General features: G+C 39.1%; 1 protein-coding gene across 1 annotated transcript; it reads right to left on the bottom strand.

The window, feature by feature from the left end:
- Positions 1-2,822: 2,822 nt before the first annotated feature.
- Positions 2,823-18,628, bottom strand: EFHC1 (EF-hand domain containing 1). The gene is made up of 11 exons (XM_063317101.1): positions 18,404-18,628; positions 16,028-16,249; positions 14,803-15,090; positions 13,987-14,136; positions 12,771-12,963; positions 11,977-12,197; positions 10,995-11,135; positions 8,114-8,327; positions 6,919-7,066; positions 5,671-5,884; positions 2,823-2,980 (listed from the first exon to the last, which is right to left on the bottom strand). Exons 1-11 carry the CDS (start codon positions 18,464-18,466, stop codon positions 2,909-2,911), a joined length of 1,926 nt encoding a protein of 641 aa, XP_063173171.1. The 5' UTR covers positions 18,467-18,628; the 3' UTR covers positions 2,823-2,908.
- Between the last annotated feature and the right edge of the window lie 3,346 nt (positions 18,629-21,974).

Below are 21,974 nucleotides of genomic sequence, written 5' to 3'. Positions count from 1 at the left end.
TGTAGTTCACATATACTGTATGCACTAGTTTAGCTATTCAAAAAAGGGACAGCTTTTGCTGAATGCATTGCCTCAATTTCTATGCCTTTTTGACCATAAGCAGTTCCTTGATGAGTGTAGTTGTTGGAACTATTCCAGATGCAAGCCTCTCTTTTGTAGTACAGAACAATCCAGTATTATCACAAACATTGCCACAGCAGACTAGCTGCTCTTACTTGCTTTCAATTATAGATAAGTTGTATTTCTAAAACTTTTTGAACAACTCTGTTTTTGAGCCTCTTTCATAGCAGCTGATGCTAGACTTAGATGTTATGCTTAGTTCTGTATTTAGGAACGGGGCCTTTAAAAAAGCACTGTGCTGCAATTCTAAGCAGAAGTTACACGTGCATAGTAGCATTACCAATTGTGCCACTTTTCCATGGAGAATTGCCTTCTACTTCTGGGTGCTTTCATTCTCGAAACAAAAGATGTGGGGTGTTGAAGTGAAAATAGCTTGGTGGGGTGACCTTTCCTCTCTGGTACTGCTTCAAATTGCTGTCTCAAATTGTTGTGTGTGGATGTAAAGAGAGACAATCCACCAACACAAATGGGATTTTAACCTAAGGGTGCCTTTGCATGAACAAGCATAGTCTCACTCTTAGTTAAGTAAGAGCCTGAACTCTTAACTTATTTGGTTCCTCGATACTCTGCTTCTCCCACTAACCAATAAAAAAGGTTGCAGAGATTTATGATCCCTTGTGAGTGAACTCATCTTGAGGGGAAGAAATGGTACTTCTCCATAATGTAATTATATTTGTTTGGGGCGGGGGCGTCATTAACACTGAATTAAGTGGGGAGAACCTTATAGTGCCTTTCCTTCCTTCCTTGTTCTAGGTCAAAGGTAGGCAAACATTTTGGGTCAGGGCATGTTTGGAATTTTGAGAGCATATGCTGAGCATGCTTGCAGAATGAGTGCCAGGTTAGATATGGCCAGTCACAAAATACCCACTTAACAAATGGTGAACTAGCCCCAAGATGTCCTTTGTTACCCCAGTGAGATCTCTGGAGTCCAAAGGCAAAGTTGCAGATAATCATAATGCTAGAGGCTGGTGCTTTGCTTTAAAGCATGTCAGCTTCCCCATTTTATTATTTTTTTTAAACTGAAGCAGTTTTAAAAAAGCAGTTGGAACAGAGAGTGCGATGGGGTTCAAGAAGGTGCCATGGGCACCAGTTTGCCTACCCCTGTCCTAGATGGATCAACAGATATGTAGCATAATATTGAGATCTAACTGTAAATGTTCCAAAGCTCAGTAAATAGATCTGTGTGATTTTGGAAATAGCATAGGGTTTGTTTGCTTTTTTTAAAAGTATCCATATGATAAAGCAGCTAGCAAAATAATTAAAAGTCCTACCCATACAATTTTTATGTTTTTTAGGCTCTGTTTTTGAAACAAATTGTAGATGTTATATAAAATTTATTGTGAAGGCTGCAGATAATTTGCTCTCAGTCTGGTTGAAATTAAGACTTCGTTCTGTTTCTGATACTATTAAGTGGAAAACCAGTTACCTCTATACGTTCTTTTGTGTCTTCCAGAAGAAAAGTCTTTATTATCCTGAGACCACAGATACATCAGGGTTGTTTCTAAGGGCTTTGTTTTGTTGACCTTCATTCAGAAATTAAGTATTATCATTGTTCTACAAGTGACAGTATACAGCAGAACATGTTATGTTACAAGTGTACATGGCTGGGTTTTTTCCTGTTAGTATTTCTAATTATGGACCAAATCTAAGCCTAATCTTGCATATTTAAATTTAATCTTGTTGGCTCCTGGTTTGTGGGGAGGGAGGGGACAACTTTTTGGGATTTTTTTTCTCAACGTTTTATTCCCACCATTGAAAAATCCAATGTGTTTATGGATTTTTGTTGTTAAAGAGCTTTTATGAAAGCAATCTGTGATACAATTATTTTTCTGAAATAAAAAAGGCATAGAATGATGAAAAGTACCAAGCTGAAGAACTCATTGTTCATTCACTACTAATTTGTTGTTCACCATCAACGATGAAAGCATGGCTCCTAACCAGTTTGGTGCACATAGTTGTAGGCTTCACTCTACAGTTTGCCTGGCTGAGGAATATCAAAATGCTTGAACATGTCTGGAACTCCTGTGGGATATATGCTGAGAGAGTAAGAATTGCCAAAGAAGAAAATCCTGGGCAGAGCAAATGTAGTGACTCTTTCAGAAAGTTCCATCATATTGAAACATGGAACATAAAGCCCACTTGGTTCATATATATAGACCTGAGTAAGTTTTACCCTTTCTTTCCTAATTTAGGGGGTGGAATTTCTTCCCACTTCAGGGAACAGGAGGGAGCTATGGATGTCTTTCCCTCCCACTTTAGGGACTGGAATGTGTTGGATCCTGAGGTTCTAAAGTTTCTCCTAGTACATGTCTTCAACCTCAATGGGGCATAAGGTGGGTTGGTTAAGGAATTTAACTTTTCTGTGCATTTGGAATAACAACAACAACAACAAATAAAATTTATATGCTGCCTGACTCCCAGCAACTCTGGGCGGTTTACGGATTGTTAAAACATTTAAAAACAAGTAACAGTATAGAAATACAATTACTCAAGGACAGTTCGGTTAATTGGCACCTGATACAGAAAATCCCACAAGTGCCTATTTGCTTCCCAGGCAATAAAATGAGTAACTATCTATAGCTTTTAGTTACATGCCTTGAGATAGCCACCCTCACTTTACTTCTAGAAGGACCAGACCTGTGATAGACTGTTTTTGCCAAGTAATGTGGAAAATGGTAACTTGAGTATGTGGTACAAAAAGGAAGGAATACTACAGCACCTTTCAAGAATTAGCATGTTTTAATAGAAATTGATCTGGTACAGCTGGTAACTGCTGGTTTTGAGCTGATCAACACTGGAAAGCTCTGAGGAAGGCAGGGTATCTTATCTGATTTTCCCCATGAGAACATATGTTAATAAGCTGCAGAGAGAGAGAGAGAGGGCCAATGAGAAGTTGCAAATGCTGTAATTTCATTTTTTAAAATTGCAACATGTCATATGAACAAGTACAGTTAATCTGCAGTGGTAAGATTTTTTGCTTCTAATCTTCAGGGTAGAAAGTAACAGAAGGCAAGCTGTTTCTTTTTCTAATAATTTCTCTAAATTGCTGGATTCTTAGTGTATGCAAAAATACAGACATAATATGCTGTTGGGAGAAGGAGACAACTGGCTATCTTCCAATTACTGAAATTGTGCTGTTTTCCCCAGCCAGCTTTTTTGTATCATTTTCTTTCTCACATTTCAATGGCAGTGAATTACTATTACTTAAACAAAAATCCAAAGAAAATCCCTGCTATTCAAATAAAATCTGACATCTTAAGTAACATTTGTTTGCATGCTGCTTAAAGTGAAAAAAATCAGGGACTATCACTACTTTTTCAAACTGGAACAAAAGAAAATAATAATAGGACTTGCAAAGAAAATGTAAAATTAAGCTAAATGCTGGTAGTCCTTGAGTTACGACCATTCGTTCAGAGACCATTCAAAGTTACAGTGCTGCTGAACAAATGGTACTTAAACCGAGTCCCTGAAGTTATGGCTGTTGCAGCGCCCCTGTGGTCACATGGTCAAAATTCAGGCATTTGGCAGCCCACCTGCACTTAATGGCCACAGGGGCACTTCAACAACCCCCACCTGCCTATCTCCACCCATCTATGCTCTTTTGGCCTCCTGCCACCCCAGCTGACCACTGTCTTCATGCTCCCACTACTGACCAAGCATGCCCAGCCTGCCCCTTCATGAGGTAGCTGCTGGCCGCACAAGCCTTTCTTCCCAGGATTGCGTCTGCCAGTTTCCTCACGAGACCTGGAGAAAGCCTCATGTGGCCAGACTGGGTATATCTTATTAGCAGTGAGAGCAAGAAGATGGCAAAGGTCAGCTATGGCGGCAGGGCCCTCGGAGTGCAGGGCCGCCGGGGCTGAGCTGGGGCTTCTCAGAGTGGCTGCAGCTTCACACTGCACTGCTGGGCCGAGCTGGGGCTTTGTACTGCACTGCTGGGCAGGGCTGGGCTGGGTGGCTGTGGCTCAGGGGCTTCTTGCAGTCCCAGAGCTGCAGCATGCCAAGAAGCCCCTGAGCTGCAGTGTGACAAGCAGCCCCAGAGCTGCGCAGTTCTGGGGCTGCTTGCCGCCACACAAGGCAGGGTGCAGGGTGGCCAAAAGGGCAGAGATGGGGGGAAGACAGGCAGGTGGGGAGAGTTAGAGAGAAGGCAGTCCCGTACCTTACTGAGGTCAGGGCTGGAAGGGACCAAGCCAGGAATGGCTTGGATGGGGGTGGGTCCTCACCTAATTGCCCATGGAGTTTGCTTAAGAACTGCAACAGGGATTGCTAGGATTGCTGTTGCTAAGCAATGGTCACATGATGTCAAGTTTTATGACCACATCGCTTAGCAATGGAAATTCTGGTCCCAATTGCTGTTGTAACTCGAGGACTACTTGTACATAAAACTGGGAAAGTCTTTGGAACATTTTAGCTAAAGAAGTAGTGCTGCAAATTATTACTGTATTACCACATAATAATCACCACTATCAGGACTTGAATAAGATAAATCAATTTTTAAAAAACCTGGAGTGCTACTAGCTAATTGCAGTAGCGTATCATTTAATAATACTTAAAATGTGAGCATACAAAAGGATTTCAGAAAATGGCTAATAAGAAACTTCTCTTGGAAATTCTAAAATTTGCCACTCCTAATCTCCTAGCAGAAATTGGGCAAGTGGCACTCATGAAAATATGCAGTAACTTCTTATTGCTTTGATATATTTAGGAAAATTCTGTTAATTACAACATGAATTGGCAAGAAATCTCTCTATAAAGATACATTGAAGATGGTACCTCTCCATGCTATATAGGAGCATTTATGCCACGATTATCGTTTTTATTGATAGTAAGAGAAAGAAATGAAAACAAATGTATAGCCACAATGAGACTGATCCCAGTCTCTGGGTCATATCAGTAGATTTATGGAAGGGATACCTTCCGTATTGTACCAGTATCTCCACACCAAGGTTTCTCAACCAAGGTTCCGTGGAACCCTAGGGTTCTGCAAGATGTCACTAGGGGTTCCCTGGGAGATCATGATTTATTTAAAAAATTATTTCAAATTTGGGCAATTTCACATTAAAGAGGTAAGTCTCATTTTTAGTTTAAGAACACTGTTGATGCATATATACAGGGCTACACATGAAACAAATACAATAATTTTATAACTTCTGGCCTATATTTGAGCCTAAATGTGCAGGGGTTCCCTGAGGCCTGAAAAATATTTCAAGGGTTCCTCCAGGGTCAAAAGGTTGAGAAAGGCTGCCATACACTATAAATACCTTAACATGCATTTCCAAATTCTTTCAAAAGCCTAACTGCAATTATTTGTCCTCTTGAACATTTCTCTCATTGCTCTCACTGTTGATCACACTTGCCTTACAATTATTATTATTATTATTATTGTTCAAATTTAATTACCGCCCATCTCCCCCAAAAGAGGGACTCTGGGCGGTTTACAATAAAATCAGGCTCCAAATATAAACATTAAAATCTCATAAAAACGACGACATCACAATTATTATAAAATACAGTAAATAAATATAGAACAGATTGCTGGCTCCCACTTTTTACCTTTTGGAAAATTGGGTCATCAATTGGTATTTTAAAATGATCACAGAGGGCAGAGAACTCTGCTTTGTTCAGAAGCCCTGAGCCATCTTTATCTTGCTGAAGGAAAGCTTCTTGCATACTGCTGTCTGGCAAGTAATTATGCCGCCTCATGTGCTCCTGAATCTGCGTCGATAGCGCAGCCAGCTCCTGTGGGTCAGGCTCACTGGAAGCTAACCTAGAGGGAGAAAATAACTTCTTTTACCTGAGCTAAGAAGACGTCCTATAATGTCCACAAGTCTCAAGCATCTTGGAAAGCTTCCTATAGTATGATTAATGGATTGTATTCATCACCTGCCTTTTAACCTAATTAACATGTTTAGATAAATTTTATATTGTCAGCATTGGGGACCCCTGGAGATATTAAAGCTTACAACCGAATGGACAACATTTGCCATCAAGGGAAACCTTTACCTTTACGTATTCAAAAGAAAAGACATTCTTCAGATTCCCTTCTATATCACAGTAATGCAGTGACTTACATACAATGTATACCCCCAATTTGCAGTACTAATGGTTAAAATTTACCCTCTGATTTATTAATTTTTTAATCAGCCTATTAATTAGACGGATGAAAACAAATCATAAACCACTTCAGCATAGCTGTAGCAGATTTATTTGATTCTAAACAACAGATCCAGATCTTACTCTGCCAGGTAAGCCACCATTCTTTTCTTCTTTGTGTCTTTTTAAATTAAAATTCAGTTGCAACTTTTCTCTAGCTGGAACTGTCACTACTCTTAACTCTGACATGCAAGTAGCAGTCAACATGAATAAAATATTTCAGTCCTGATTGTTTATTCAATCTGATTGAACACAATTCACAGGGATGGTTAACTCATCTAGGAACTTAAAAGAAAATATGATCATGTCCAGCATTTTCTCACAATAACCAACCATGTCCATTTTTAGGGAAGGATGAAGGCAGGTGCCCTTTCCTGATGATATTCTCTGGTCACTGGAAACAGGGCCATAGTGTAAGGTCCTCCTTGTGCAAGCTGCGATTACTTGTGGTGTTTGAAGGTAAAGCAATATAGCTATTCATTTGTTGTCTATGATGATGTAAGGGGAGGACCTTTACTTACATCATCCTCAGGCCTTCAGCTTCAGAATCAGCATAAGTAATGTTAGGCTATGAAACGGGGCAGGAAGCTTTCGCAGCAGAACCAGGTCATGCCCACAGAAATATTCCTAGATATGTTCTTCAAATACCTCATTACTGCCTCTGTTGCTGCCCGGCGAGGTGCAAAATGATCTCTCATAGACTGCACAACAGACGCTGGGAAGCTTTCCAAATTGCTTTCCATATAATTCAACACATAGTCATCTGCATCCACAATAATGAACCTGCGGCCAAACACTGCGTGAAAGAGACATTCAGTCATCACCATAAACCAACTGCCAATCAGAAGTGTAGATTAAACTTGTGCAACCTTTTTCAGAGGTGGGGAGGGTGCACATTTTTTTTCAGCCTTTAAAACTCTCAACAACACTGGTGTTGATATGGCAACACTGGTGGAAGGGACAAGGCTGAACATTTTGACCCACATTTTGGGGATTTTTACAAGCACAGAATAGGTGCTTTAAGCCTAGCAAAAACTTAATGTGTTTATCTGAAACCTTTTCAGGGATGCAGGGAAAACATGAAAAATAGAAATCTTGAAATTAACAATACACCATTGAATTGCACTGGTGGAATCCCGGGAGGCTCTGGGAGCTGCAAGGATGGGATTGAACTATCCTTGCTGTAGACAGCTGGCTATTTTCTTAGAAGAACAAACCTACAGTCCAAGAAGTGACAGATTTCAACTGATCTTGCAGTTCAAAAAGCTATTTTCGCTTTGCAAAGCGACTGAAGCAAAACATGAAACAAGCTAGCCATACCTGTCACAACAGAGGACAGAACTGTCTGACTGCAGTTACTTTCTACAACATTTGATTTATATTCTGATCTGAGGAAAGTGTATAAGGCTATAAGGATAAGCTGTAAGAACACTAGTATGTTGGGCCTGCACCATTTCTTAGTGCTTTGTTTATTTGTCAGTAAAATGGCATTTTATCACTCCAAGGGATATTGAAGTCAAAAACCTTAAAAATGCAGATCCCTCCCAAAAAAATCATGGGTAGAAGGGTTGTAACTAGCCTGAAAAGATCTATCATTTGTTAACTAGATGGCTCAAATAGCCCAATAATGACTAATAAATGCAGGAGGAATTGGAGAAAATGTATCCAGTTTGTTTTAACCGCAACCTATATATTTCTCTGTCTACAGCTTAATTATCAGAAGACTATTTTGGAGCATTCTAACAGAGAAAACATTTCTTGTGTAAAAAATACAGAATGAAGAATGAGTATGTGCCAAGATACTCACTTCATCAAAATATTTATATTCCATCTTTCTACTTACCTTCTACCATAGAGCCTGTGGTTAGGTCAGCAGGTCCATAATAAACAGGATCCTCTGTACAGGATCCTGGCTTTGGGACTCTGGTTTTGCCTAGGTATTTGCCACCAATTATTCCTGAATTGCGCATAGGTGGCTCATAAATGCTCATCATGTCAGTGGCAAGGCAGTAGGAGAGGACGAAATGCCGTTTGCTGTCATCGGGGTTTGAGGATTCCTGGACAGATTAAAGATCAGATGTGAGCTGTAAAATAAGCTGTGCATTAAGGGCACAGTTATGTTTGGCTATTCCCAACATGAAGGTACTGAAACTCCCAGAATTCCCAGTTACGCTGATTTGCTGCGGAATTAATCCATTATGTAAAAAGCAGCTGCATAATCAACTGAATCATTATTTAAATGGTTCAAATCATAGATCTGGTAATGACCTCAGAAGTCATCTACTCTGTATTCAAGGCAAATCACATTTAGATCACTCCCCATGAAGATGCCTGCTGAGCCTCTGTTGAAATTCCTCCACTGAAGGAAACCCTACCACCACCCAGTGAAGGCAAATTGTCCCCGTTAAACAGCTGTGAGTCACAATAATTTCTCCCTGCAATTTCCTGGACGTAATTCTGTTAATGCAGCCTAAGACTTCATTAATCTGTTTAGCAGCCACACCACACTGCTGGATCCTATGTAGTTTGTGATTTAATCAAGCTCCTAGATCCTGATGACAGGCCTGAGTATTATTTTTGTGTCTGTACATTTTAAAATGATTTGTGCTTCACATATTTAGTGGCAACTTATTCCTTTGATGGGACACCTGTATTTTTTCTTGTTTCTAGTTTAATACACGTTACAGTTGCCCTAGCAACTGAAAACCTTCTGAAATGCAATCATACAGGAATAAAATGATCAGATGGTCTGAAATGGAAGCAACAAAAAAAGGACCACAGATACTGAAGCTGAGAACTAAATAGACATCCTCAACCAGCCAAGGCAACCTATATACATAAACAGATACGTGTTCCCGTAACTCCCTAGTTTGAGAACTCCCAATTTAAAACAGATTCCATGTATCCATCCTGCTCTGAACTGACTCTTCTGATATACACATTTTAACATCTGCTTCTATTTCTCATTGACTTGTGAGCAATAGAGTTAGAGTTTATTATTATTATGGATGGGCTGGACCTTCTTTCAGCAATTTTGTCAGGTTTTTCAAAGTCATCAAGAGTTTAAATAAAAAAGTCTTATATATGAATCCTTACTACACTGAAATTTTACCACTCGGACCTCTGCCACCAGAAGTAAAAATTAAAAGAAGAACTTCTAATTCCAAAACGCAATAATCACTCCAAAAACGGTAAATCATGACTTCCGGTGAGGCAAACTAGACATCTCCGAGGGAGCAGAGATGGCATTGCAGCGAGATCAATGGTCAGATGGCAACTGCTGGCCGGCCAAGTCTCTCTGGATAAAGGAGTGATTGTGAGATCACTCACTTGTACTCCGGATAGCTGCGCCTCATGAGTAAACTTCAGGAATATGTTTCTGCAGTCAGCTTGTGAGTGGAGCGGCTGGGATTTGAGGGATTCCCATCAAGCTCACAACCACAATGTAGCCTTGTGAACATAAAGTTCTGCCGAACCTCATTTCTTAATCATTTTTGGAAATTGCCTATTAACCACTTTCAACCATTAAGAACCTTTCAATAGATAACTTTTACAACACGCACCAGGTGAGCTTCCTTCAATCCTTAGTCAAAGAAGTTTTAAAGAAAAGTTTTAAGGATAGGAAAAAAAACCTTTCTTTGGAATAAACAACAAAAGGGTGATTAGAACATTGATTCTGGAAAGTTATAAATGGACAAAGGGTCCAGATGGATTTGAAATAAGATTTTGAAATTAATCATAAGAATCCTTCCTGTGGGGAAATGCAGTTATTTTGATTTCTTAAAAAAAACATGATAGGATGGGAATTTGAACATTGGACACTAGAGGGAACTAAATTTTAAAATTAAAGGAGAAGAGCACTTAAATTTGACTTACTAACACAGAATGGAGCAAAACACTTTAAACTTGGACATAATGAAGAATATTTTCAAAATATTAAAGGTATCTGCCATTATAGACAGACTGTATTTAAAATATGTTATGGAAGAAGAACAAGCTTCATTGGACAAGACTGAGACTGACATGAAAGTGGTTTTAAAAATGGTAAGTTACAAGAATGTTACAGAAAATGAGGTTATATTGGACATACAAATGAAACTGGCTGATGTCTTGATAATTAAAAGGGATATACAAATGGCAAACCAAAAGAGTGACTTGGATAACTCTCTTATATTGGATTTACAAGAGAGATCTGTTAAACCTCTGAAGGATTTTGTGAGAGGGGACAAAGAAAAAAGAAAAAGAAAACAAGTTCTAGCACATTATTAAGGGATTAAAGATCAAGATTGTTAAGAGTAAAAGGAAGGAATATAAATTGAGTATATTTTATTAAAATAGATATGTGGTTATTTCTGGTAACCCTTAATGGACTTTTGCTCACTAGGACTGACGAGGTTTTAAGGATTTGTTTATAGATAAGAGATGAGATATGGGATGAAGAGATTGTTGTATTTTAAGAGAAGGTGGTAAGTTGTTAAAATTATTTATAATTGTGATGAAGAGAGGAGTCACTGCTTTATATATTTTTTTTCTTTCTTCACTATATTATTTTTTATTTTTTTATTTTTCTTTCTATATTATTTTTTCTCTTTTTCTGCACTTTCTATTGTTTCTTTTTACTCTTTTATTTTTTGTAGTTTCTATTAGTTTTATCTGTTTAACTATAATATTTAATAAAATCATTATTAAAACAAAAACAAAAACTGTAAATCCCAACATCTCACCATTCTAACAGCATAGCGCAAAATTTTGTGGTCATTCTCTAGCATCTTAATAACATTTTTCTTAGGTGGTTGTGGAATCAAACTGAAACAATTTTGAAGAGAGTCTTCAAGGAAACCATAACCATTGTAGGGAGGAATTATCTGTAGATAAAATAAGCCAAGAAAAAAATGACAATATTAGACCATGGAACTTCACTCACAATATTGTAAAATGACCTATATTAATTTAAGGAACTTTACCATACTCTGTTGTGAAGCATCATCAGTAAAAGCAGAAATGGGATGGGTAAGACAACATTATGTTTATAACTAGGAGATTCTGTTCCTAGGTAATACCATCCACATATTTCTGTTCATCTTAGTTTTCTAGCTATTGACAAAACTATTGACTGCAGAATTGTTTGCTTTCTGTTAAGTTTGGATGATCAGTTCATAGTTTATTAAAGGGAGAGATGCAAATGACATGTAGTCATCTCCAATCACTCTTCCAGCCTCTGAAAGAACTGCATTTGGAGTTGGTAGAAAAATAGCAAAAAACAGTTTCTCCATTTGAAACAGAAGAAGAGGAAGGGAAAGAAAAAGCTTAGTCTGGCTATGAATGTGCTGAGCTGCTATCTGGGACTTGCTACCTGGTTTTTCCTTCCACTATATTCTTATTTATTTCTAAATAAATAATAACATTTGAAAAGCAGCCTTTATCACCGTAAGAAGTTAAATTCTCTACTGTGGATTCTGAAACTTTTCCCTGTAGGGAAGTGAATAAACAGTAATGATTTGACTTAGCGTAAGTGATGCTTCCTAGTACTTCAGTTCTTTATGTCTATGAAGACTTGGTCACTTTCTGGAATTTCTCCAGCAATTCTCATTTCTACTTCTTGTCAGTCCTTCTTCTCAGTCCTGCTCCATGTTCTGACCTCCATTTCCTTGCCCTTTAATTAAAAACTGGCTGTTTTGCGGCTTCTCCTTTGTTTTTCCCCTTTACCTGTTTGATTTCCTCTGGGGGTGGCTTCTTTATATCAACTGGCTGGCAGTTAGTGATGCCAAATTTATCCTGATAGAACTGTCGAGTGAACTCATCACAGTCATAGATGAAAAAAGTGCGTCCAAGTAGAGTAGCGGGTTTGCCAACCGCAAAATCTTTAGCTGTAAACCATTCTAAGACCTCCTGATCAGAAATCTCCAGCACACAGGTTGGGAAGTTTTCTTGCGGGAAAAAAGCAGTTTAGTGAGATTTCCATTGCCACTGTTTATTCCAAATGAAGAAATATATTTAGATGCTGGGGGGAAATGCAGTCCTTCCTTGACTTGCTCACATTCTTAAGACAACTGAGTTTTAAACAGGTATACATTTATTATCATGTGCCTAATTTTCATAGGATCTGAGTACATTATTGCTAAACATCATTTAGCCAGCATCTGAAAAAGCTGCAGCATCTCTAGGAAAAGCAAGCATGGGTTTATTTAAATACTTTATCAAGGAGTGTAATTAGAAATGAGTGCTTCAGTAGTGCATCTGACTGACAGAATAAATGATCTCTTATCTTGGAATTGCCAATTTTAGCGCATCAGCCTCTCTGAAGACATATGCATTCCTTAGCCTTGTTACAGCTGATTCCCATGTTCACATCTTCATGTATTCTTTGCATAGCAAATTTTAATGGGATTCATATTATATCTAAAAGTGTTTGTACATAGAACTCGAAGGCACCAAACTTTTTATTTATATACACATTATCCCACAAAATATCCAAATCTTCAACCACAGAAGGCTATTACCTTTCTTCTCCAAAAATGTTTTGGGCAGGCGCTGGCGCCTTATCAGCACTGGGAAAGGATCTCTGCCATCATTTCGTTCATGGACTTCCCGCACCTCCACTGTGTCATCTGCCAAGTAGTAGTGGATAATAAATCGCCGGTTCTCACCAAACATGTTCCCGGTGTCATCCCAAATGGCATAAAAACGAAGAACCTGAAAGAAACGTGAAGGGTTCAGTTTCAGCATGGAAGAGTAAAAACTTTTCCCATACAAGCTTGATCTATCATAACCAAAGTGAATCACAACATAATAAAGAGGACAAAATTATATCTTCCTTACAATTACAATTAAGAAAAGATAATCACATTAAAACTTCAACAAAACAACATAAAATAGCAAGCCGCTGATTAAATCTGTTAACTGCCCGGTTTCAGATGAGTTTGGAGGCAAATAAATACAGGTGGGCCTCATTTAATGATCACTCATTCAGCAACCATTTGAATTTTATGACGGCACTAAATGAGTGGTAGTTATGACTGGTCCTCGTACTTATGGTCTGCACAGCATCCCCATGGTCACATAATCATAATCCGGTTGCTTGGCACCCAGCTTGCAATTATGTTGCAGCGTCCCAATTTGTGACCTTCTTTGCTAGCTTCCTACAAGTCAAGTCAATGGGAAAGCTGGCAGAAGGTTGCAAATGGCAACCTTGTGACATCCTTACTTAACAAGCCATGGTGATTCACTTAACAATGGCAACTGAGAGTGCCAGAATTTCTGTTGCTAGCAGCACGGTCTCATGACATTGTGCTTTACGACCACATCAATTAGCAACGGAAATTCCAGTCCCAATTGCTGCTGTTAAGCAAGGACTACCTGTAAACAGACTTCACTAAAAATAGCTTTACTATCTTTTGAAGATGAAAAGCAGAAAACTCAGCAGTTCCATAGCTGTGGTACCACTGACAAGGAGGCCCTCATGCTGGGCTTCACCACTGTACCTCTCAGCATCTCCTCTTGCATGCTCTAAATCTACACAAGCCTAGACAGCCTCTACTATTTAATTTGCTCCTACCCTAATTATGGTTTACAACCTTACCTGCTTCTTCTTTTTCACAGCTTCATTGACTGATTTTATTGACTTTTGGGGGGGACAGATTTTGTTTGCTTAAAATATTTTGAATACACAGAAATGTAGGCTATGAGTAATATGAAACAAACAAACCTGAAGCTCACCTTTTTGTCAAATGCCAAAAACTGCTTAAGTTGGTCAAAATCTGAGGGAGTGACATACATACGCAGGGGCATTTTACGTAGCTCTATGTAAGGATCAAATATCATTCGCTCTGGAGGGTTCAGTTCAATTCCTTGGCTTTCCAGGAAAGTCTGGAAAAGGATAGCCATATTGTTAATATTCAAATAAAGGCAATAAAGATTTTCTAAGTAATATAATCTCTATCCCATCATTAAAGTTGCATTTGGGGGATGAAACTGATGTGATCTGTGGCAGGCATACTAAAAAAATTCTTTCTGTGCTACTGAAATAAGGCAAGAAACCTCAGACCTTGCACAAGTCTACACTGCATTATCTCCCATAGCATTATTAACTTTACCAAAACTGGGTTAATGCTACTGTGGGAATGACGTGAGGTTTAAGCTCTTTTTAAGAGATCCCACTGTTTTCATTCTCAACAAAATAGACCTGCTGTGCTATCAAAAGGAGAGAGAGAGAGAGAAAGAGATCTCAATCAAATGTATTTAAGTGTAAACTTTAAATGAAATAAATTCCTGAAACTACTGTGAACAGGTATTAGAATCAGAACTAATCATTATGAGAACTAGGATGATAATGTATCATGGGTAAAGGCATGTTTCATAATTCTAAAAACAAATCACACATACACAATGCTACTTATGGTTAGAAAGTTCTGGTCTCCAAATTGTACATTTTTAATACTACTTTATTCACATACCTACTACTGCAATAGGCATGGCTTATAAATCTTATCCAGTTACTGTAATGCTGTAGATTGGCAAACAAGATTACAGTACCTGGGTAAATCGATCACAATCAACTATCCGGAAAGTCTTGCCATAAATAGTAATATTAATTCCTCGGTTCAGATCTTTCCAATGATAATGGTCCCCACGGTCATTTTTGGGCAAGCGCTGCCTTTTGATGAACTTGCCCTGAGGAATCCCAGAGTTTTCAACAATGGGCTCCATGACAGACATGCTATCATCTTCCAGATAGTAATAAATGCCCACTTGACGAATGCGGAAATGCTCTTCTGTAGATATAGGAACATCTTCTTGAAAGTATCCATCAAACTTGAGCACCTACCAAAACAACAACAACCCTATATAAGGCAAATTATGTTAATGATAAAAATGACAGGAAACCTACTTGTAAGTTCTGTGAGATCATCAAGTGATAGAAATCTACTACTGTATTTATCTATACACTACTAAAACTCTTGTGTCTGTTCGATACTTTGTAACCTTTAATTGGGCAAAACAGTGCATCATAGGCCAACAGTTTTTGAACCAAGATACCTCAAATGGGCTAACTAAGAATGTGTCCAAAATCCAGGACCCATGACTTCTGTGGAATTGAAATTTGGCAAATTCTTAAAAACATTACTATACTAATAGTATAGTACTATTAGTTATTATATGTACTATACCATGTTATTATACTAATACCTTGAAATATTTTCGGTTGGAGTGGTTGTGAAAATAGCATTGGAGAAACACAGATGATACATATTTCATGCATTCCCAATATTCTTGCTATTTTCCCATATAACCCTGAGAAGAAAATGATAAAACAGCCCCTCCCATATCATACCATTTAAGCATGGAGCTAGAAAAGCAATTTTCAGTATGTCATGGTTCCTTATGGCTTCCCACTTTTTCATTTGAATACTGAATTTGGTAGCCCTATTAGCAAGACAATGAATTGAGGCCAGCCACAGAGAAGATTGGGGAGGAGAAAGGATTGCATACCTAGAAACTGGTAAGTGAATAATTTTATCTTAGAAACTTAGAAAAGAATATGGGGCAGTAAACTATTGGAAGAATTCCTAGGGTGTTTTTAAACAGTGAAACGCTTATCTAAAATAAGTAGAAAAAGCATTTTTTAAATTCAGAATACAACTGATCGTGACTCAAGAGACACATAACAATATTTTTCCTTTCAACTTCGCAATAAATACTTAACTCCTCTAGGCTTTGCTATCCCTGTACCCCCCCAAAAAAATGTTTGAGAAAATACCTTTTTGTCAAAAGCCACATGTGCTGGGATGAAATCTGAAGGTGGGGCTTGTTTGGGTTCACCATAAGTTAAGGTGGGTCTCTTGTTGGATAGTTCATCAAGTTCAGCTTGAGACAGCTGGTTTACATAAAGCCGATTTCCACCTATCCCCACAGTTGGATGTTTCTTAAAGGCAAAACCATTCTTGTAATCTAGAGTCTGGGAACGATGAAAAGCAGTTTTCTACAGAACAACAAAATACAGAATCAAACGTTGACCATCTAGTAACTGGTGTATTAAGGTTCCCTAGATAACACATTTATTTTTCAATTGCCTTGACTCAAATATATTGGTAGTTCAGGAGCCAAATTTCATTTATAGCCCTCCCATATAACAACATAATTTTCAAAATCCATTAAGGTAAAAAGGATGGAATTGTCACACAATACCTTTTGATTGGTAGTGCTAGGAATTAGATTTGAGCAGTAATCTGGGTTTAGAGGAGAAAAGGTATGTACAACACACCTACTGGTAATCCCTTAGAGAAGCTGTGTTTTCTTGAATTTGCAAAGAAGCATTTGATTTGAGGTGCTATCAGATATAATGGGCACCCATGCATAGTCCAGATCACCATCTCTCCTTTGGACCCAGATCACACTATTAGGAGTTGTCTACCTGAAAGCACTTCAAATGTGCTCCCTTACAGAGCGGAAGTTTCCAATTCTTTTATAAATGGGTTGGACAATAACTTATTTTCATTTCTACTATGTTTGCCATATTCAACCAAGAAAGGTTATTAAACTTCAGCCTGTGCAAAGTTTTTTAAGATGCGGATTTTTTAAACCATTTTTGTTATGTGCAAAATGTACACATGAAAACTGTATTTATTTTCTAAACATTGTTGGAAATGTAGCAATCAAGTTGGATCATTTTTCCATGTTTGGTGGCAATGTTGCAAAGCTCAACAATTTTGAAAAATGATTTACAATAGAATGAAACAAATTCTAAAAGTTGAATTTCCTTTCCAACCCTAAATATTACTAAATCTTATATCCCCACAAAGTATACCAAACTAGCTGTGTACATGGTAAAAGCTGCAAGGATTCTTTATGCTTCTGATTGGAAATTATGTAGTTACTCTGCCGAAGAATGGCTAATTAAATTGTGAAAGTATGCTTTAATGTTCACAGTAAGTTTGTATTTCAAAAGTAAATCTCACACAGAATTTAATTGAACTAAGAAAAGATATATGGGCTTGTACCACATATGAAATTTGGGTTTCTCTAAACATAAAGCTGTAATATTCTAATTTTCAATTATTCGATAAATAAGGATAGATCTTTTACTTTTTGGACAGAAATTACTGTAATTCTTTATCTTTATGATTTATATTGTGCTGATTATTGCCATTGATATTTATATACTGATTGGATTTTAACTATGACCTGCAGTACTTAAAATAATATAGGATATTTAGTTATAAAAAACTGATCCAATATTGAAAATTCTTATTTAACCAATTTAATCCTGTTTAATTCTATGATGCTTGTAAATTCCCTGTTTATTCACTTTATGGTGTATTTGGTTTTTTGCCTCTTTTCTTGCTCTTTTCTTGTCTTTTTTTTCCTTTAAAATATGTAATTAAAATATATTAATAATAATAGTTCACAACCTCTAGAATGGTCTTTCTTAAACTCTTCAGGACCATGGAGTTCCAAACATTATTTTTAATGAGCAGCACCCATGACTATATTTTAAAAAATAAAAATAAAGGGAATATTGAAATAAAAGATGTTTTAATAATACTCTTTATACGCTACATTTATCACACTGATATAAATCTTAATGAGATATATGAGTTTGCGAAGATGATGTATTACATCAATGTCTGGAGTGATATTGGTTAAAAATGTCTTAGTGAAACACTGAGCCCATTTTTATATTTGTTTATTAAGGGTAGTAGGAGCTGAAAATCTACTTTTGTAAAGCTATGTTGAAGGAAAAGGAAGTAGGATCTTCAATGCTTTTTCACTTAAAAATTTATGTCCTCTGTAAACTTTCGTTAAAAAAATCTAGCAATGGGGCTACCAGGTCTGAGCTTTTAAAATCCAGAGGGCCACAAGATGGCTTGAAACCGTTTTTAGAAGTTTTAAAGCCACATTCTAATGATCTACAGTCACGTCCGATGGTAGGAATGTGGGATTATTCATGAAGCATATTATATTATACTATGATTATTCATGAAGTATATCACTCCTTTAAAGGAGGGGGTCGATCGGAGTCTCTGACCAGGCCCGCAAGACTCAGGCGAGACCTGGGAGGTGCCACACCGTTAGCTATTCTGGGGGTAAGACCTGGGAGATGTGACGCGGAAAGGAAAAGGGAGACTTTCCTCACCGTCGAGTCCCGAAAGGACGAGCCCGGAAGAAGCGGCAAGCCTTGCACCGGCTGAGAGCTCATGATGGTCGGTAGAGCGGCGAAGGGCTTGGCGAGCGACGGCTCCGCTACGACGGGTAGCTAAGCAACGCCGTTTCCTCGGGAACCATCAACAGTTGGGCTTTCCATAGGGTTCTAGAGCGCCTAAGGGGTATCTTTTGCGCTTGCGCACTAATGACCAAGGCGCTCGGCTCCGCTGGCTGGCCGGCCGGCCACCTGGCCGGCCCGAGTGCAGCTCTTCATCGGCCTCGCGGTTGGATTTGGCTCCCGTCGATGCACTTGCTCTTTCTTCCCGGTGCAGTGCATAACCCTTAAGAGGCTCTGCGCATGTCATGTCCCCGCCCGGTCCCCCGCAGCGCCGGATCGCCTTTCACCGGCGCTAGACTGAGGGAAGGAAATGTCTGAACGTGAACAGGTTGACTTGAAGTTTCGTTTGCTATAATCACTTTTATTGTGGTCCGGCAGTTGCAGCCTTTCTCTTATGTAGTGGCTTGACACATGGGAGAGTAAGCCTAATATAATGCAGAAGAGTTTACTACAGGCGCAGTTTACTACAGGCGCAGTTTCGGGGAGAACATGCGCGGGTGGGCGGATGGGTTTAAAAATGGCATAATTAGGATGGTAGGAATGAGAATATAAGATACTTCTCTTAGGATTTTACTAGCCGTCCCAATTGTCCGCTGTATGCAATCCAGCATGCATATAGTATTCCCTTCCCACTCTCAGTATTTTACCATGTCATATTTTTTTCTAAATGCAATTTGAGCGAAGTATCATAGCTTCACTTCTTGTCTGCACGTTGTCACAGACCATTTTGGAGAATACGGAAGGTAGCACCTGAACCTGCTGTTCACGTTTGTCAATAATTTCCTATTACTGTAGATTCAAGCAACAAAACAATGGTCCTCTAGTTTTGCTAGTTCAGCACATTCTAGGAGGGAGGACTTTCCCTAGACTGCTAGGGAAGAATTTCAAGAGGGTGCGCGCGCGTACGAGCGTGCTTTTAAGTCAGTTTTTGACCCCTGGCGAGTGCCTGGATTAGCCCTTGCAGTTTTCTTGGCAAGGTTTCAGAAGTGCTTTATCACTGCCTCCTTCCTAGGGCTGAGAGAGAGACCAGCCCAAGGACGCTCGGCTGGCTTCATGCCTGAATGGGGACTAGAACTTACAGTCTCCCGGTTTCTAGCCTGGTGCCTTAACCGCTGCATCAAACTGGATCTCTTTGGAGAAGTTTTCCCGGGCTCCTATTCTAATAGTCGACTGTTAGTAAATGAATAGCGTCCCAAGAAGGGGCAGCCACTAACTACTCTTAGCTTATCTTGAAAAGCTGAGCAGGGTCAGATTTAATACTAGACTGGGAGATCATCAGGGCTGTGAGCTATCTGAGAAAGTTGAACAAAATTGCACAAAAAGGCAGTAGCAAGCAGTTCCATGTTGCTGCCAGAAATCCAACATGTGCATACCTATTATTTGAGGGGAAACCTTACGTGATAATAAAAGAAATAAAGCATTTTCCTCTCTGTGTAGCTGGGAAGGCTGCCTGTCAAGTCTTCCTAAAGCCTTCATTTGGTGGAAGCACATGGATAGCTTTTTCAATGTGAAATTTGTTAAGGTTTCCCTACTAACAGATTAAGCTACTTTTATACCTAATCATTTGGCCAGGTGAAGGGGTTGCATTTGATTGTCTCCTCTCACGTGCTTCATGCAAAATAGCCTGGGGGGAGGACCTGCCCGGACTTGTTCTTCACTTCTTCTTTTTCTCTCTGCTGGAAATGTAGCTCAGCAAGGCTTGCTCCAAAAAGGGAGCTAGGTCCTTTAAATGTTTTGCTTTTGTTTTTGTTTTCTGTAAATAAATTATTTTTATAGAAATGCTTGGTGTGTGACTTTTTTGACCTCTCCTGGGCTAAAGGCTTTCCCAGCATTCTGCAACAGGTTATGGGCCCAGTAAAACAGCCCAGTAAAACCCAGAGAGAAAAGAGAGATCAACTCCACACCTCATGCACAATTTAAAGGCAGGTAGCAAAGACCTGTGAAGATTTTCTTTGGAGCCACCTGGAGATTTTCCAGCAACTGCCGGTCTGCAGGACAAAGAAGCTAGCTGAGGTGACTTGCAAAAGAAGGAAGAAGCCATGGCTACCTGCCAGCCCTCAGCGATGCCTCTGGAGCGCCTATCAGAGACCAACTATTTGAATTGGGCCCTGAAGATGGAGATGTATCTTCGCAGAGAGAATCTTTGGCTGCCAATTGGTGAGCAAACCCCCCAAAATCCCAGTGCTGAATGGCTGAGACAGGATGAGCGGGCTAGAGCCACCATTATCTTGGGAGTTGAGGACAATCAGCTAGTCCACGTGCGAGGCATGCAGTCTGCAAAGCAACTTTGGGACGCTTTGAGAGACTTATATGTAAAGGCAACAGCAGGGAGTAAAGTTACTCTGACGAAAAAGCTGTACAGAGCCTACCTTGCAGAAGGAGAAAGCCTTCCTGAGCACCTGCATTATATTCAGCAGCTGTTTGTTGAGTTGCAGGAGAGAGGAATGGAATTTACACCTCTCACAAAATCATATATCCTCCTGTCCTCACTAAATGAAACGTGGGACACGCTGATTTGTACCCTGGAGGCTATGCCTGAAACAGACCTCACCCCATCGTATGTTACACAGCGCTTACTCGCTGAATGGGAGAAGAGAGAGGAAAGATCCCCCCCCATCTTTTTTGGAAAGCTGCAAGACCAGAAAACGAGGGAAAAGAAGGGAAAGGAACCTGAGGCCACAGCACTAGCAAGCCAGCGATGCTTCACTTGTGGTTCAGCTGGACATTTGCAAAGAGACTGTGCCATGAGACCCAAGAGTAGAAAGACAGAGCAGAAGAACACAAGGGCAACACAGAAGAAGGCTCTTCAGACAACCCAAATTGCACAGGTTGCTGAGAAGGGTAATTCTGATGTATGGGTGTTAGATTCTGGGGCCAGTTGTCATTTATGTAATTGTAAAAGCTCTTTTGTGTCACTGTCTAAAACTGAAAGACAAAGTGTATCTTTGGCTGATGGGTCTGTGACCAAAATTATGGGACAAGGTGACTTGTATTTATCCTGCTTAGGAGAAACTGTAAAAGGTGTGTTGTATGTGCCAAATTTACAATCAAACCTTTTATCTGTGGCACAATTGGCTGCAACAGGGTATATCATAACATTTAAGAAAAATGGTTGTGAGATACGTAAAAATGGGAAATTGTGTGCTACTGGTATGTTAAAAGACTCCTTGTACATTGTGCAAAATGCAAGGAAGCCAAGCTGCAAGGCTGCAGTTGGCAACACTCCATATCATGACCAATGTGTACACCTGATGCACAGGAGATTTGGTCATGCTAATATCAAGTATATAGCACAAATGCCACAGCTGTGTGCTGACCTAAAGATAAAACCCTGTGATAAATACTTAGATTGTGTAGTTTGCAAAGAATGCAAAACACTAAAAGCTCCTGTGAGTAAGCACAGTGACAGAGTTACAACTAGACCTTTGGAAATTGTACACTCTGA

This window comes from Candoia aspera, chromosome 1 (assembly GCF_035149785.1).
Source record: "Candoia aspera isolate rCanAsp1 chromosome 1, rCanAsp1.hap2, whole genome shotgun sequence".
NCBI lineage: Eukaryota > Metazoa > Chordata > Lepidosauria > Squamata > Boidae > Candoia > Candoia aspera.
The sequence above is the reverse complement of the archived record's forward strand: the minus strand, read 5'-3'. Positions and strand labels throughout refer to the sequence as shown.